At 34.8% G+C, this 18,637-nt stretch overlaps 1 protein-coding gene across 2 annotated transcripts in view; it reads left to right on the top strand.

The window, feature by feature from the left end:
- LOC134529454 (uncharacterized) overlaps positions 1–18,637 on the top strand; it is a 108,543-nt gene that overhangs the window by 44,247 nt on the left and 45,659 nt on the right. For both annotated transcript variants that reach the window (XM_063363569.1, XM_063363570.1), the window contains exon 4: positions 7,079–7,196. In XM_063363569.1, coding sequence (XP_063219639.1) covers positions 7,079–7,196 — 118 coding nt within the window. The remainder of the gene's footprint in view (positions 1–7,078; positions 7,197–18,637) is intronic.

Below are 18,637 nucleotides of genomic sequence, written 5' to 3'. Positions count from 1 at the left end.
AAAATTAAATTTAAACTTCCGTAATGTAATGATGGGTAAGATGTAAACCATAGCGTTAAAATATTCCATAGCAACTTACTGATAAGTACATCTAAATTGCCTTAGTTGAATATTTATAGTTATAATTATTTAATTGAGCAGCAAGATGGGTAGTGGAACAAGAACTTACAAATTGCAATCAAAGCAGTCATCTATAATGAACATTTCTCTGCTTCTTTAAAAGAAAGGTAGGTCATTTGTAGGCTTCACTTAAAATTTTTCAGTTAAGAAACAATAAATTGCTTTTCCAGATAAAAACTGTTTTCATCAAATAGCTTTATAAAAACACTTATTTGATACTTTTTACAGCTCCTAACACGGTCTAACATGTATTGCATTTGTATTTTGTGTGCGCCTGCTTCAATGTATATGTATTGTTTTTGGTAAATTAATTATTTGCGTTGATTTGTGAAACAAAGTACTCTAACCTGAAGTTTAAAATTTAAATTACATTTGGGTTTTAAATATTTAGACATATTACAAAATTTTCATAAATGATTATGATCAAAAAATAATTAACTTATGTTAATTTTTTTATTAATAATGGTTCATTGTGTCCACTGAGAACATAATAAACATTATTTATCAACTTATTTAATAATCTTAAGTGAAACATAGAACTGTTCAGTTTACCTATTTATGTAAATGCTTAAAAAAGTTGTACAATTTGTCTCGTTTCACATTTTGTTTGGAGGTTCCGGATTTAGAATATAAATTCATAAATAAAGAGGTTACAAATAGCTGTTATTCATTTACTGTCCAAGCCAAATGTCATGGTGACTCGCCCATCTAGTAGCTCCTCATTGACCCACAGAAAAACACAGATAGATCTGAAGTTGTTAACAGCTCAGCTGTAAGCAGACTGTTACGAACAAACTGGATTGGATGTTGAGTCAAAAGTTCTCTTATATGGTAATGCACATCCTCGCGAATTTTCGCCTGCCAGGAAGTTTGGCGCAGACTATGGATTCTAAATAACTTTTGTAGTGACTAAGTGCCCAGTTCGGAGGTTTGATCGTTGTGAGTCTCCACCCACTATTTTATAAACGAAAAAATCTTACACTACATAAATCAAACCGTGATGTTTATTCTATATTCCAGCCTTATGCGCTATCTAAATGACTTGAATGTGTTTGCCAATCATTGGCTAGGCACGAACTTGTCCAACACTAGCCAAACTGATAAATAAATTAACTTACATTGTACTCTTTTACGTAGCACTTATGTCTACCATGTCAAAGTAATTTTTAAGGGACTGTCGATTCACCTTGCTTTCATTAATTTAATACGCATAGTGAACAGGAAATTATTTCTGTTGTGATTCGAGCCAAATCTGTTATAAAAAGAGCAACGTAATAACGTTCCGCATATTATAATTGCAGATTGGCATGTCAATTACATTACATTGTCTTGTAAACAGGCATTTTTAACATTTATTGCAATGATTTAATTAATATTCTATTAAGTAGTATCAATTTTAAAACACCCAATATTTCATCTTAATTAATTAAATCACTGACTTTGTTTTAAATTTTTTGATATGTTTCTTTGTTTTATTTTATAGGTTATTAACGTTCTCAACTTGTGTAGTCAGGCTTATTGGAGCTCAGTGTATATACTAATCCTAGGAACACCAAAGCCTAAAGTTTGATTATACCTCAGGTCCAGAGTTCAATGTATATCATTTTTTGATAATTTAAATAGTTTTATCACATTGTTACTTTTAGTATTAATTAAGCTAACCAGATTGTTATGAAATTGTTGTTTTTCAACGCTTCCTCATTACGCCTGCAACTCCAGGGCGGGCAACCAACGAAACTATACAAAACTTTATAAAAAAAAAAGCACCCACATTCACAGCATACTCCAAATTCTGACCTGTGTCCGTCCAAAGGCACTTAGCGACTTAGGCTATGGTCACCTGAAAGTTGTGGGAAAAATCACACATGAGTGCCTCAATTCATGTTGCACATTTGGATTCCATTGTCTGCAGTCTTTTAAAAGGCTTTTTATTTTATACGAGGGTTTTTTTTTCAACCTCCAATCGGCTGTAATAAAAAAACGGGAATGAATTGGGAAATTATTTTAATGTAAAAAAAAACTTATATCTTTACTCTATTTTTCCACATAATCACCGTGCAGATTGAGGCATTTGTCGTACCGATGCACCAGCTTTCCAATACCCTCTGCATAAAATGATGCCTCCTGCCTATTCAGCCACGTTTTAACAGTGCTCATTCGGCGATGGATTTCTGCTGCAGTGTGCCCTTCTGCCTGTAAGAAACGGATGACTCCACGCAGCTCGCATTTCGCCGTACAGTTTATCGTTGCAGCCATGTTGAAATTCCCATAACCAAGCTTCAACTGAGGTGTGAGTTGGCCGCTCCACATGGTTGGTGGAAGGGAGTAAACACTACGAGACGTGTCGATTCGTATACGAGCGATTAGGGTATCGATTAATGGGCATGCCATGGAGAAATGAAACTGTAATCACACTGCAGGGCACTGTTAAAACGTGGCTGAATAGGCAGGAGGCATCATTTTATGCAGAGGGTATTGGAAAGCTGGTGCATCGGTACGACAAATGCCTCAATCTGCACAGTGATTATGTGGAAAAATAGAGTAAAGATGAACGTTTCTTTTGACATTAAAATAATTTCCCAATTCATTCCCGTTTTTTTATTACAGCCGATCGGAGGTTGAAAAAAAAATAACCCTCATATTTAGGCAGGCAAAATAATAAATCCATAAAATATAAACCACAATTTTTTGTTAAGCCTACATGTACCGCACACTGTCTTAATGCCAATAAAAACATTTTTTAAACAAAATAGACTATTATTCCCCACTAGAAGTATATAGCCCTAAGCCGGTTATTCAACTATCAAATTTTATTGTACTGACCGTTTTACATACAAAAGCATCATACTCTTGCCATAAAACCCATAAAAAAACATCGGCGCGTGGCTGCCATGCATGTCAGAAGTAAGGTTTAAATATATGTACATGATAAGAGGAATAAGAAGTCTAAGAATCTGTGCAAGTATACAAGTGAGTAAGTGTGTAAGTATATACAAGTGCACAAGTATTCAAGTAAGCAGTTGTGCTATAATGCAAACATGTTATCAAGCACCTCACTCCTCAGTTACATTTCCCTATCTTCCTACTATACTCCTGATCGTTGCACTTTTTTCCACCCTCTGAGCGTCACGCTGTTGTTATGCTGATTACATCATTGCCTCTACTTACTTTCCAACTGTAAAAAAGTTCAAATTAAAAATTTTAAAATAATTGTTACATCATATAAATACATACTTGACATCCAGATGCTAGCTCAAGCTTCATTCGCTTCTTCATGGACTTTCTACAATGAGAAAGGTTCTTGGAATATTTACGCCAATTTCTTCCAGTAGCTGTAATGTAGCAACTAGAGAACTGATCCGAAGAGTACAATTACATGCAGTGAGAGGTTTAAGGCCAGTCTAAAATTACAATAACCTAAATTGTGTTGACGAACAATGATCGTTAATTGTTTCACGTGTCCCTCTGATGTGGGTGGTGTGGGCGATGGTCCCAATCCCCCTAGTCTGAATATATTGGTAAACTTCAACTGTTTGTCCCAATCTGTGTCCTTTGGTAGCATAGAAGATGGAGAAGTCTCGTGATATTTGCAGTTTCCGGTTCCTGTTTCATAAAGGTAAACAGAAAATAACTGACCATTTGGTAGGAACAGGAAACCAAGAAGACCAAAACAAAATATTTATTAGTGCTGCCCGTTTGCGACCAGCATTTTTCAAAGGCCAAAAATACAAATTTATTTTTCATGATGCGATTAGAATTCATTTATTAGCATTTACTTTTGTCTTATTGAATAACTTAATTTTATTGAATTCTCACAACATTCACACCTTGAATATTCAAAACAGCTGCGTACTCATTATTTACAGTGCATGAAAACAAACAAAACCAATCAAAAAACACTTATTTTGGCGCTCTGTAATTACGGCGCGTTGGTGACTACTTTAAAAATCAGTTGAATCAGACATCGCAATTGTAGACAGGGCAGTTTTCCTTGCGTCAATGTGGGGTCATTCAGTTCATGATAAGGACACAGACTACACACAGGTTTGGACTCTTGTAGACAGGCCTTCACTGTTTCATAGACCATCGTGTGACAGTTGGGTTGATAGAAGGAGAGGGAGGAGGGACAGGCAAAGTGGCAAAGAGGCCGTCGTTCCCTTCCCAAGCCATCGTTCCCCGCGGTTATCGCTCCTGTCCACGGCCGCCAGATCTTATGATATTACCAGAGTAGGAAGCAGCCTCTACACCAGGTGCTGCCAAAATATACATTTTAAAAATTAGTTTTTGCTTTTATATTTAAAGAGATTCAATGTCGCCGCCCCTGACTTTTCTTAAGATTCAGATATGACCAAGGTCGCTATTTAATATTTTAGGTGGTAGAACATACTGCCTGAAAATTGTGATGAAATGAAAACCAAACATTATCAATTGTAAAAAAAATAATAATTAAAGTTTGTTCACGTAGTGACCTGTGTGCTTACATCATCTGCAATTTGACGTTTATTTGAAAGTTCTATAATGAACCTGACAGAATCACGTGCATTTAAGTTAACATATAAATCCCTATCCCGCCATTTGGCTGGCGCGGGCGTGAACCAAGCCATTAAGAAAATTGTTCATATTATTCAAATAACATATATATTATTATTGTAGTATATGATATCTTGCAGTTACCTAGCAATCTTTATTTTGTGCTGCCACACTGAATGTATGTAAATGGCATAATGCATAAGCATGCCATATGGTGTGTCAGATGTCAGTGAGGCCATTTGTTAATTTTTTTCTTTCATTAATGCAGGCTTATCATCAGAGAAACATTGTTTTAACTTCCAGTATTTTCAAGTAAACTGTCTACTTTTACTTCTTAATTATAGCCCAGCCATGATTAAGTCACATAGCTAAGTGAATGCACCACTTTTTAACTAGCACCTTAAAACTATAATTTTTGTATATTTGCTAGTAAATGATGAACATATTTTGCAAGACATGACATTATGCCACCGATGCTCTTATAGATGGTTTACAAATTTCCTAGCTGGAACAATTTTCAGACCTGTTTCCCAGTGAGTACATATAACTCTGAAAGTCTAACATTGATTATGTTCTTGACGTGTATGATCAACTATGTGCAAAATAACACATGTCTTTTGAGGAGGAAGGTACACCAGGCGCGTAGGTTTTGCCCGGCCATTGCATCAGATGAACAAGAGGCATTGTCTTCATTGCAATGCTAAGTGGTATTGTAGGATTTTCTTGTCTGTGCGTTACTTTATTCTTAAAATAAATTAAGACTTTTCGATAAGTCTACAGGCACAATAAATACGGCAACTGTTCTTGTTTTCTTCTAAATATTCACGTTTCACAGTGCTGATAGCGGAAATATTATAGTGGGATATAATACCAGTAAATATTTCCGCTCGTTGCAGTAGCTTACGCTCCGTTTTTGTCCACCCTGGTCTACCTATGTCGGTGCATTATTTTTTTCCGCTCGTCGCTCGTGATTATTCTGAGTAATAAAAAAATTTCTTTGAATCTACAAATCATTGAACAAGAATTTATAAAGCAGATTTGCAGTTATTTTTAAGCATCTTCACTCGCCTATTCTGTGGGGTTCGCATTTTTAACTTATTCTTAAGGGGAGTCTGACAGTAAAAAAAATTAAAATTTTGACTTTTTTAATTTTTAATACCAAAATAAAATGTCGACTTTCCTGAATAAAATGATATTAGTGTTATTGCGAAAATCTTTTTTCCATCCTTAATTTTTTATTTTTTTAAAGTTGAACTGCATTTTTCGAAAAATTAATTTTTGTGACTTTTTAATTTTAAATGCTAAAAAAATTTTAATTTGAAGGTGCTTGTAATAAATGTACTCTGTGCAGTATGAATTCTACGAGGCGAAAACTGAAAAGTGAACACTGTTTTGTGATGCCGAGCCTTAAGTAAATTTGTTAAAAAAAAAGTTAAAATTTCTGCTAGTAGTGCATTCTATTTTTATGCACGAAAGATGCTTAAATAGCACCATTTTGCTCCTTAGAATAGAATTTTTTTTCTACCGGGATAGAGCCCCCGGACACCCCCTTTGTTAAATCCACCACTTATGATACTCTCATTTGCCCCCCCCCCATTAAATATTTGCTTCCTATGCGCCTGGGTACACTGTACATATAAATTTATAACTAGTTTTGTTGGTACACGCCAACAGGGGAGAAAAAGACTGCCTTATTGCCACTCTGTCCATCTTTCCCCTCCCTTGCTGGTGTAGTGAAGGGAATGTCAGGGAAGTTTACTAGTTGCCTGTAGGGTGGCTGTCCACATGCACTGTAATTCATAACAAACAAAACTTACTCTAGTGTTGTGTTTCAAATCTATTTACAGGTTTTTATGCATTATTAGGTCAGTAAATTCTAAACTAGTTAATAATATCTGTGTCAAGCTTATGTAAGCCTATTTAATATAAATGTTTATCATTTTCATTGATGACTTTCATTTATTCATCAGTAATGTAAATTGTTATAACAACAAACATTTCTTTCTTTCACGTCTGTCATTATTTTCAGCTAGGCGGATGGTAGATAAAAGACTTGTATTTCATACGTTTGCAAACATTTCATATGAGTGCAAATAATGTTTTTGTAGAGCAGGATTTTTGCCCATTTTAAGAATCTGTAGTTACTGCAGCTTATTCTACAAAATTTTAAGTATAAAACTTTCAGAGGAGTAAATCTTTTGTCTTGTAAAGGTTTAGGTAAACAAAGTTATGACTACAGTAAGTTAAATGACCGCATATACGTCCAAATGAAAATGAAAATACTAATTACATTACAAAATGATGTTATATCAAGTAGTAGAATTTGCAAGGTATTTTCTTATTTTCTAATCTGTCATATGTCCTAAGAACCAGATTTACCAATGTAAAATGTATGTGGTGCTAAAGTGAATTTGATAATTTTTTTCAGGGTTCTCACCAAACAGGAAGCCAAAAGTTTAGTTGCATTATTACATAGCAACAATGATGTGTTATTAGAACAAACACTAGTGACTATTGGAAACTATGGAACCTTTGCTCGGAACCAGGTAAATTTAAAAAAAATTATTATTTTACTTTGTTGTCTTTTTATTAATTTTTTTGAGGTTATGCAACATGCATCTTTACTGCTTAGAGATTTGTGTTGGTAGTAGCATTTTCATTGTTTGTATATTGAGTAATATCTGTATGAAAATTAATTTAACATTTTCAGTGTTACTTACATAGATTTTATGCAACATGCATCTTTACTGCTTACAGATTTGTGTTGGTAGTAGCATTTTCATTGTTCACGTATTGACTAATATCTGTATAAAAATTAATTTAATTTGTTCAGCGTTACTTACATAGATTTTTAAAAAATGTTTTTAAAATCCCTTTTTTAGTTTATCTATTTAGGCTTTCAGATTTTTGTGCTAAGCAATAAACATATTTTGAATCTATTCTTGTAACTTTTCCTTTCTCCACACACATACATGTATAAAAAGCATGATTTTTGTAACACATTGCTGAGCATCATTGACCCTATTTGATTTTATATTACGTTGTCGACTAGCATTACCATCTTTGATGGTTATTTGTAAGTTACCTGGCAGGGTGTCCAGCGACCTGGAAAACCTGGGAAACCTGAAAAAGTCAGGGAATTTTGGGGGTCAGGGAAAAGTCAGGGAAAATTGTGAAAGTTCTGGAAATGACCAAAACCACTAACCACTCGCTTATCATGAAGGTTTTTCTCAATGTTTTACAGAATTCACTCTTTAGTTTTACTATTTGACAAATAAAATCATATTTAAACTAATGTTTTCCTTTACGTATCTGGACTTGGGACATACAAGTGTGCTGCTTTCATGAAGTCTATAAATACCTACCGTATGTATGACATGCATATTGTATTTTGATAATACCGCACCCAACGTTAGGAAGGGGGCAGATAATACCATAGTTTGTAAACTTGTAAGCTACTGTTCATAGTTAGTCTGCCTAATATATTGCTACTGTACCATATTTTGGGTTATAACATACCATACTTTTGGCGGTTCTCGAGTGTACCCGAAGGTTACCGAAGCTGGCCGAACCGACCACCGGCACCATTACTGCAGTTTCCTCCGTTTGTTTACACGTTTCGTCAGTTATCTGATTGCCAAACATAATTTTCTTTGAAAGATACAAATATTATTTTGGAAATTTTTGTACTCTAATCATAGCCAAAATACTTACGAATTTTAGTGCTGTGATCTTAGGAAGTTATAAAATGTAGTATATTTCTTTACACTGTAGCGATGTGCATACAAACTTACGCTTTGTTTATTGCGAATCTTTCGCGGTCTTTCTGCTAGATTTTACTGGAGCTGCGACTAGGCCTCTACAATTTCGGTGAATAATGTCTAAATTCAAGAAAACATCGTTCAATCCTACATGGTTACTTGACCCAGCATTTAGTTGGTGCGCGGAAGTGCCGGGCGATAAATTTAATTTTTTTTGTAAATTATGCAAGACTGTTGTTTCCCTCAGTAATATGGACAAACAAGCTCTTTCAAGCCACATGAAAGGCTAAAAACACAAACGTGCAAATAATACAGTGAATTCTTCCAAGTCAGTTGGTATTTTTTTCAAATCAGTTACTGCTGTGTCTAAAGTTACCACAAGCAAATTCGATGGACAAGCCTCTAATGAACAATTTCATTCGTCAGGTAATGTCAAATCATCTCAAAGCTCATAATAGTGATTTTCCTAGCAGATCCCAGTCTGTGAGTTCTCGAGGTTTTGAACAATATTTCAGGAAAGACAGTGTTACAAAATCAAAAATTTTGTGGTGTTTGAATGCCATTATGCAGCATTCTTCTCTTAGGTCTGCTGCCAATTTTTTTCTTTATTCAAAATAATGTTTCCAGATAGTGAAATAGCTGCAGGAATGCAATTACAGAAAACCAAATTAGCATACACAATTGTGTCGGGCCTTGCTCCTTACTTTCAAAAGGAAATGTTAAATAATGTTGTTGACTGTCATCATATTTTTGTTGCTTTTGATGAAAGTTTAAACAAAGTTGCTCAAATGCATCAAATGGATATTTATGTCAGATTCTGGGACAAGGAAAAGGAAGCTGTTGCTACACGATATTACAACTCTGCATTTCTGGGTCACTCAACTGCAAATGATTTGTTACTTTCATTTAAGAAATCTCTGAAAGATATTAATCTGAAAATCTGAATTTTTCTGGAAAAATTTTCATTTTTGTCTGGAAAACCTGGAAAAGTCAGGGAATTTTTCTATCCTGGTTTGCTGGACACCCTGCCTGGCCTAATATGGCCCACCTAAGATTTCAAATTGAATTTAACTTGGGTGATTTACACATCTACAAATGACGTGCACACCCAAGGCTAGTCTGTGAAGTGTTCAATGCAGATGTTTTTCTAACAAAATGGTGGCCAGTGGGCCATGTTTATTATCTGGTCATGTTGAAGAATAGTTTTATATTTACATTTATATATATAAACACTTACATAACACACACAGTAAACACTCATCAGTCTAAGGCCCAATAGCTCTGTGGTACTCTGAAATAGATGGAGTATGAATGTAATAACTATGGTTTTTACTTTATGATTTCGTCTTGTAAATTTTAACACAGTGTGACATCTTATACTGTGCCACATGTCAGAGCTAAGTAACTGGCTGAGACACCGTGTGTAGAGGAGAAAGTGTTCCAAGGTTGCAGGAGGCATTTGAAAATTAAGTATTAATTGATATTTATTATTGTTAATTGGTTCCTAATGATATTTTATATATAAATTTTATGAAACATGTCAAAATATTACTTTATAATCAAATTACACATCTTGACTTGTGGGTTTTGGCCATTTTCAAGGGTAGACTGAAAATCGGGAGTTCTTTTGCTTGTACTAATGCTTAGTAAAAAGCATCTAAGTAGAATTTTGTTCACATAGGTGGCTTTGATTGATGGAAGGGTCTACCCAGTCAGGTAGGTGTTATTGCAGCAGCATTGAGTTAGGCTACTTCTTGAATGGTGACAGTTTATGAACCTTGTCTGTTCCATTCTACTGTCTCTGATTTTATTACATTTGGGCACACTACAGAAAATTTTACTTACTGATGCACTCAAAATTAATTTTTATGTAAATATATTTTATGCTCACATATTTTGTCATTTTATTGCAGACTTGTTTGATCTATTCACATCTGCCAATATCTTCTCCTCATGTAATAGCCCTGGTCTCTGTATCATTCTTAACCTCTGCATTGCTTTCCATAACTTAACATACTCTAGTTTATTTTATTTTTTACTCTACATTCTATTGAGAAATATTCACACAACTTTGAATTATTATTTTAATAATTTTTCTTCTTATTCTTTAAAGCTCGTAGAGTAATGCCAGGTTATATTATTGAATGTGTAATAGTCTTTGGAGTATCCTTTCTCTATGAAAACTATATAAACATTCTTGTAATATTGAAATTACTGGACCTATATGATTTTTTTTTTATTAAATTTCACTTTTATTATTCCACTTCGAAAATCAACTGACTGGGAGCAGGAGCAACCAAAAACGAACATTTGGTTTGGAAGGTTGAGTTGAATTCTAACTTCTGGTGAACTAAAAGTTTTGCTCATTTGATAGAGACTTCAAATAGTTCTACATATGTTTTGTGCAAGAATTTTAAAGAAAGAGCACAAACGTTAATTTTGCAAAGGACTGTTAAAGAACCATCGTTATTGGTAGAACAAACTTTTGAGTGAATTATTCGTCGATACTGATTTGTAGAGTTAGTAAAGGTATAGACTCCACCACCGTAATTCTATGGAACATGTAGATAGTCAAGTTAAGAGCCACATTGTCAAACTACGCTTGAACTACGAGATTCTGGAAAATGATGACAAAGACCCATCCGAGTGCTGTGAGTTTTTTGACTGTTTCTTTGAGAAGATTCTCGGTTTCTGCAGCAAGCCATTGTTTCGAATCATCTTCAGCTTTGTGAGCACACCTCATATAACATTCACCACTACTGCGATTCACAAGGTCAACTGACAACCAGAGATTGCTTCTGTCCACAAGCCAAGGTTGTTATTATTTCCGACAGTTGGACTCTCCACAAAATTCACATTGTATTGTTTCAAAATAAGGTATGGTCCATGGTATGTAAAACTTGTCATTTTGTTGCAGGGTAAATGTTGTTTTATATAATATTGGGTAATTAGTATTCTCTTTCGAAAATTTATTCAGTTTAACTTTGATGATTGCTTCTTCAATTTAAATCTTTAAGTGAATTGCTAAAGGCCCTGTCACACTGTCAAATATATTGTATCCAATAAATTGGACAACAAAATTTGAAGGGTGATTTTGGATGAAATACGTCTTCAAATATTGTATTCAATATTATTTGACGAGCAATGTAAAATATATTTGAAGTCATTTCACACTATCAATTTTCTTTGAGTGAGCTCGTTTTACCAAACATTCTGTAGAGAACTGTAAATGACAGTATTTAGAATCAAAAACAAATTTTGGGTCAAGGAACGCGGGCTTTTTTAAGTAGGTTATATTCCAATTTAGGTATATTGTGATCATACACAGTTTAAAATTTACGTTTTCCAGGTGTTTGCAATGCCTGCATTAAGAGCATCAAAGTGTTTCAAAAGCTGTAGCTGTAATTGCAATTGTAGCAAGTCTCAGTAAACTAGAAGAGAAATCTAAGAAAAGGAAACGCAGATGGTGGACGAGACAGTGGATACTTTCCCGGCAAACAAATGGTGTTTTACCCCTTTTTGTCATGAACTTCGATACGAAGATGCCGATTCATTTCCGAACTATGTAATAATGGATTCTGAAAGTTTTGATCTTCTACTTTCAATTGTGGAGTCTCGCATTGCAAAGAAGGATACTCATTTGTGCCAGTCTATACCAGCAAAGCAGAGGCTGGCAGTTACATTAAGATTTTTGGCGACAGGGGAATCATTTAAGTCCCTTATGTTCTCTACAAGTATTCCACACAACACCATCTCAAAATTTTTACCTGAAATTTGTAGTGCAATTTATAGTGCTCTTCAAAAACAATATTTAAAGGTATGTTTAGTAAGAATAAAACATATAATTAAATGTAAATCTGCAAGTAGGCATATCCCTTCTCATTCCCGCTTATTTTCTCACCCAACTAGCTGCTGTTGTATGGACACTTTCACTTGTGTTTCATCAAAATTGTTCCTATACTTTAAAGTGAATGTGTTAATTTTTGCTGTGTTTAGAAATTGGCAATTTTGTTTTATTTTGAATTAAGTGTATTTACTGTTACAAACCTCAACCTGAGCCTTTAAGCTAACTTCACCTCAGTCACATTATCTCTTTAAAATAATTTTTTAACGAGATATTAGACCAGGTATGCTTGTTTCGTACAGCCTGGGAAGTATAGGCTTACTGACAAGGATCTGCTACACAAATATTTACATTCACGAAAAATGGCATTACTTTCAAAACTTAAATAATAATAATTGAACACTTAGGCAGAATTTTAATATTTCTAGGCCTTTCTTGCAAATCACCAGAGCTACTTGCTTACTCAGAGATGCTGCTTTAACATAAGTCAGTACCATCTATTGTCAGGAAATTATGAGTCTATATTCCAGAAAATTCCAGACAATACTTACAGAGTAGCAGCTATTGTGAAATAAGGAGAACAATGACTTATAAGAAAGATTGATTGGGTAAGCCAAAATAATTTTAGTTACATTAAGTCTCTGAATTGAAATATTTTAAATTTTATTTTAGGTGTTATTAATTTGGATTTGTAGGTAAAAGTTCCGAAATGCATATCCTAGTTTTGATACCTCATTCCTGATGGCACATTTTGTACGCAATGCTTGCTGTTTTAATTTAGTGTATCAACAATACCTGAACATAAGCAAAACTGGTATAGCAATCAAATAATGATCGTAAGTTGAATAGAAGATGTTTTCTGGTTTAAGGACCATAATATTCCAAAACTACAGTAACTTCTTTTAGTCAAATATATTAACCTGCACTTCCGTACATACAGATTCAATTGGAGGAAAATATACAATAACAATTACATATTCCAGCAGGAAATAAAATAGTATTAATTCAATTACTGCATTTATTTCCCATTCGCCATTGCTGATATTTAAACTATTACACTTCGGAAACGGAAACAAAAGTGGCCGCTTTATTTTAGATAACTCTGATTGGCTGATCCCATCCAACATCCAACATATTTTAGAACCAGTCCTATACGTAAAATATTTGAAGGAAACTCTAGACATTCAATCTCTCAAATAAACATGGCTGCGATAGTGACATTTAACGTGACGTCACAACCCTCAAAGATATTGGATCCAACATATTGGAAGGTGTTGGAAGCTAAAATTTGACAGTGTGACAGGGCCTTAATAGATGTTTGAAACAATATTTTAACGGTAACTCTTTTACTGTTTCTCACTATATTCTATAGGTGATCCCTGAGTATTAATTTTCTCTTGTTTATTTACTGTACTGACTGACTAATCGTGCATAGGTAATTTGTAATATTTGAACAGTATCATACATATTGATTAAAGTTATTTTTCTTCAGTGACATTGATGTCAAGTGTATGTGTCCAACAATTTGTTTAATTTGTCGTTTAGTTTTCGTAACTATGTTTTGTTCGGATGAACTTCGAATAGCATATGCTGATATCTAGTTGTCATTGTTTTGGATGATATATGGTTAAACTATGCTTTCTATTGGTTTTAATCATCTCTTTGAAGTCCAATACTAGTTTGGTTTGAGCTTAGTGTTTATTTTTTAAGTTTTATATTGTGCCCACGCTTAACATATGTCACAGTTTCCTTTTGAGTGATAATAGTAACCTGATATTTTGAACGATTGATGACACTATTTCTTGAAACTTTGAATTAAACTTATTTAAGATATTGGAATACATGTGAGGTGCTATATCAATAAAATAGTAGTATTTTAATTACATAGAAAGTGACGATAGTCAACTTGAGTAGATAGAACATTTATTTAATTTTAAAGAAAGTAAGTGCTACGACAAGTAGCATAAGCAACTAAGTTCTTACTTTAAAATATCCATCCAATTATAGGCTTAACATTCCTGGAAATGTTTTATGACATTCGGTTTAGTAACACTGAAACAATTACTAATTTGTTAGACAGTTATTTGGTATATAAAAATTAAAAAAGTTGACTGTTCAATGAAACGAGCGACACTAAACTGAACTGCCTGAGCCGTGTCTCAGCTTATGGTGTAGTTGCCCCTGCAGATTATATGTGTATACTACCCACCATGCACCTTCCTTCCCCTCTTTTATGATATGCTTACCCCATTTAACTTATTTTCCTTTCTTTCCCCTTCTGCTTTGATTGGCTGTGTTGTGTGGTGGGCGGTTGAGAGTAGCTTTCTTGGTTCACATGCCAGGCATTTCATTTTCTCACCGGAAAGTCATTGAGGACAACGAGTGCAAGCTAAGGTTTTGGCACTAGTATTGTTAAAAGTGTAACTAGTAATTTTGTGTGCTTTGTCTCTCGTGCTCTAATTGGCTTGGGCAGTGAGTCTGGTGGTCAGGAGAAGCTACAAGGACCCTTTTAAAATCTCTACCTAAGCTTTGGCTTGATTACCACATACTGGCTTTGTTAATGAGGTGCTGTCTCTCACCCTCTTCGCTGATGTCGCACTTCCCTTCGCTCATGGAGCTCTCGGAACTCTGGAACTGTCGTAGTCCTGTCTGCATTTGTAACAGTTATATGGTGTGTACCGCTCTAGAGTAACATACGTAAGTAGTAAGTGTGGGAGAAAACCAAGCTAAAATTTATTCCTACCCACTACTAGGAGTACGTAAAGGAGTATTTTAAATAACTCTAGTTACATGTATGTCTACGCTTTCTTTGCGGTTAATTTATTGATTTAACATTTTTCAGTAATTAAAAATATTTATTTTAAAGATAAAAACAGTATTAAAATATTGATTATTTTGACTACTTGTATAAAATATTAAATGAAGATAATCCTTAGCCTATTGGACGAACTGTTTGAGAGAGAAGAGATCCCTTTCAGATATATGGCGGCAAAGACCAGTGGCGAGGCGTGAGGTTTACATGAGGGGAAGCAATAACTCCGTTCACACCAAAACATGATGAGGTTGGGGGGGGGGGGGGTGGTCTGGGGGCCTCCGCCGGGAAAATATGGATTTCAAGGTACAAAATGGTGCTATTTAAGTAGTTTTCTTAACTGAACATTGACTATTCCACGGGTAGAAAAATTGACATTTTTTTTAAATACATTATTTTTGAAAAATAATGATTGACTTAAATTATTCTGATAGTAAAATACCTACTCTACATTACTTATATACTAAGTGGGAGTGTAGTATCATCGTACGCCCACAAATCCCCCACGCACTGCCAGCCAACAGCCCGTGGAAGAGATGCGCGCGCCCCGAGAGACGACCGCCGACTGAAACGCGACATCGCCACCTGCCGTGCCGAACTGTACCGGACATAGCCGAAGCAGTCGGCGGAAAAATTCCATCGTCTGCTTCGGCCATGTTCGCTCCAGTTCGGCAAGAAAGCGTTACCTTCGTAGCTTCTACCGCGTATTTTTCCAGCCAATCCCCTCCCTGAACCTTTGTACCATGCCACCCCCCTTCCGAAAGGAAACTACTGCGGCAGCCTTCCTGCTGAAAGCGATCCTACCAGCGCTTCTAAACCTAGCAACGCTTCTAAAACAGCATGTTTTTTTGTCAACGAGTTCTTTTTTTATAGCGCACAGCGCACAGTATTGGGTCCCAAGAAGATAGTGTAAAAAATACATACACCTAACTGCACGAGCCAAAGTAAAATACTATTCTGAATAAAATATTTATTTAAAAAATACAATGTCTGGAAACTGCCTGGGCAAGCACTGCTTGCCTTGCTTGCCCTGACGAGACGCCACTGGCAAAGACTTCCAAAAAAAGTTTGGTTTTAGTAAAGTCTCTGTATCTACATTACTTGAAATGGTAGGACCATATCAAACATTTGATACAAACAGTATTTACGCTTTGTCACCTAGGCTGCAGCTCCTCTGTGCACTATGAATTTTCGGTGCTGGAACTTGCCAAATAGTAGCAGATTTGATCAATGTTCACAGAACAACTGCAGGAAGAGCTTTTTTGTTAGGTTGTAAAGGCTTAAAAAGTTATAAAAGCATGTTGTATACAAATGACAACCACTGTAGAACAGTGTATAGCTAAGAAAAGAGCCTTTTATATGCTTGGTGGATTCCTAAATGTAATTTGGGCTAGTGATTGTTCTCAAATAAGAATTCTGTGCCCACTAGGCCCTAACAATCAACTATTTAGAAACAGAAAATGTTGGTTTTCAATAAACACTCAAATAATATGCAACACAGACATGAAAATATGAAATGAGGTGAGTCGTTGGCCAGTCTCTACACATGATGTTAGAGTATGGCATAACAACAATGTGAGTGCCAGATTCGATGCCGGAGACTATGAAGGTCTCTTTGTTGGAGATAGCAGCTATGTCCTATTTACAAACTTAATAACTCCTCTGTTAGCAGCAGAACTAGAGGAGAGAGGTATTACAACCGTGCTCATATTTCCACTAGAAAAGTAGTGGAATGAACCTTCGGTGTTTTAAATAAAAGATTGCATATACTCAACAAAGAGATGAGATTTGATCCAACTAACTGTGGAAATGTTATATTTTCATCTGCCATTCTCCATAATTTTGGATTAGAAGTAGGAGCTGTGTTTCAAGCTGATGAAGTGGATGTTGAGAATGAACCATATCACGAAGAAGTAGCAGATGTTGCTGGAGCTGAAGTGAGGATAGCTGGACTACTTCTCTTATTAAGGTGACCTACATGGTTGCTATGGGTTTTTCATTCCATTACAAATTATTTGATTGTAACTTTAAATTAAGTTTAATTGACACAATTCAATTACTCTGTATTTTTATATTAAATAAATATATAAAACTTGTTGAACACAATTAATCAACCCACATTTATTTAAATAATATACATAAAAATAAACAGATTAAACATATACTGTAAAAGTAGGATGACTCAAAAACCTTATAGACAAGATGGAGGAGCCAAAAATTATTGTGTTATCATTGATATTTCCATAGTAGTGTATGTGTTTTTCCTCTATGGCATATCAGTTAGTAAATTTTAAGGTATATCTTTGTTAACTAAACTTCTTTGCATTAGTAACTTGATATTTTATAAATTTAGTTCAATTTTCAGTTCATATATTTGTATTAATAATCTTTGTAAAACTCTCTGGTATTTGTTTAAAACAATGACACAAAATAATTTATTGAAAATAGCTGAAAGTCAATTTTAGAATATTAAGAAAAGAACGGAAGGAAATTCATTCTGTTTAAAACCAGCTGAACTGACTGACGTTTAATTTTTAAAACCGTTAATCCTTATATTCATACTTGATTTATTGAGGCAAACTGTTATTTTAATTAAATAATAAAATAAAGCTAATTAATACTCCAGGATTGAAGGTTTCATTTTGTGAAGCTATTATAAAAGGAAGACGATTTCACTTATCCTCGAACATGAAGTTATACTGAATAATTGAAAAGAAAATCGACAAACAAAATTTAGACGACGATCCGACGTAGTTGAAGCCATCAATTTCAGAAGAAAGGCGTTCCCAGGACGAATATACTGAGTATCCAAGAAAGGCATCCAGTAAGAAGACATTGATTTCTGAAGAGAGGCATTCCAAGGACGGAGCCACCGATTCCCGGAAAAGGCATTCCCAGGACGAAGCCAACGATTTCCGAATATTAGGCATTTCAGGATGGAGTTATAAAAAAACTATTCTAAATAGTCCATAGCACTCTGAACTACTACCAGGTGGGTGGTATCGTTCTTCTATCACACTTGACTAAATTCGAGACACATTACAATTATTTTCTCCAATACCAGACTGTTAAAATATAATCGTAAAGTTGAACAGAGTGACAATTAACCGAATGATGATCTATAACTTGGAACTCTGATTGTGTACCCAAGAAAGACCCGCTCTACCGATTTAGCAAGTTGGCATACAAAAAAAAAATAAAAATTGTTAAAATTGTGATTTCAATTTTAGAGACATTTAACAAATATTGATATTGTCAGTATACTAAATGTATTATAATTTGAATTCAGAACTGTAACTACAGTAAACTCTCGATTATCCGTGTTAATTGGGACCTTCCGATGCCCGAATAATTGAATGCCCATAAAAAAAACCGGATAATCCGTTTCACCACTTAAAAATGGTGTATTTACTGGCAAAAGAGTGTCTCTTCAGTAGAATTCTATGAGTACAAGCAAAGGCTTTGTATACCGTGTCCCAGCTTATTGGACCGTAAACAATACTAGCACTGTGTTGCCGCCATCCTTCTCCTGTCCACTTTATTGCTACGGGAGGGAGAGCGGCGGCAGTC

The sequence above is a fragment of the Bacillus rossius genome, chromosome 2 (genome assembly GCF_032445375.1).
Source record: "Bacillus rossius redtenbacheri isolate Brsri chromosome 2, Brsri_v3, whole genome shotgun sequence".
Taxonomy (NCBI): domain Eukaryota; kingdom Metazoa; phylum Arthropoda; class Insecta; order Phasmatodea; family Bacillidae; genus Bacillus; species Bacillus rossius.
Note: the sequence above shows the minus strand (reverse complement) of the source record. Positions and strands in the feature narration are given on the sequence as shown.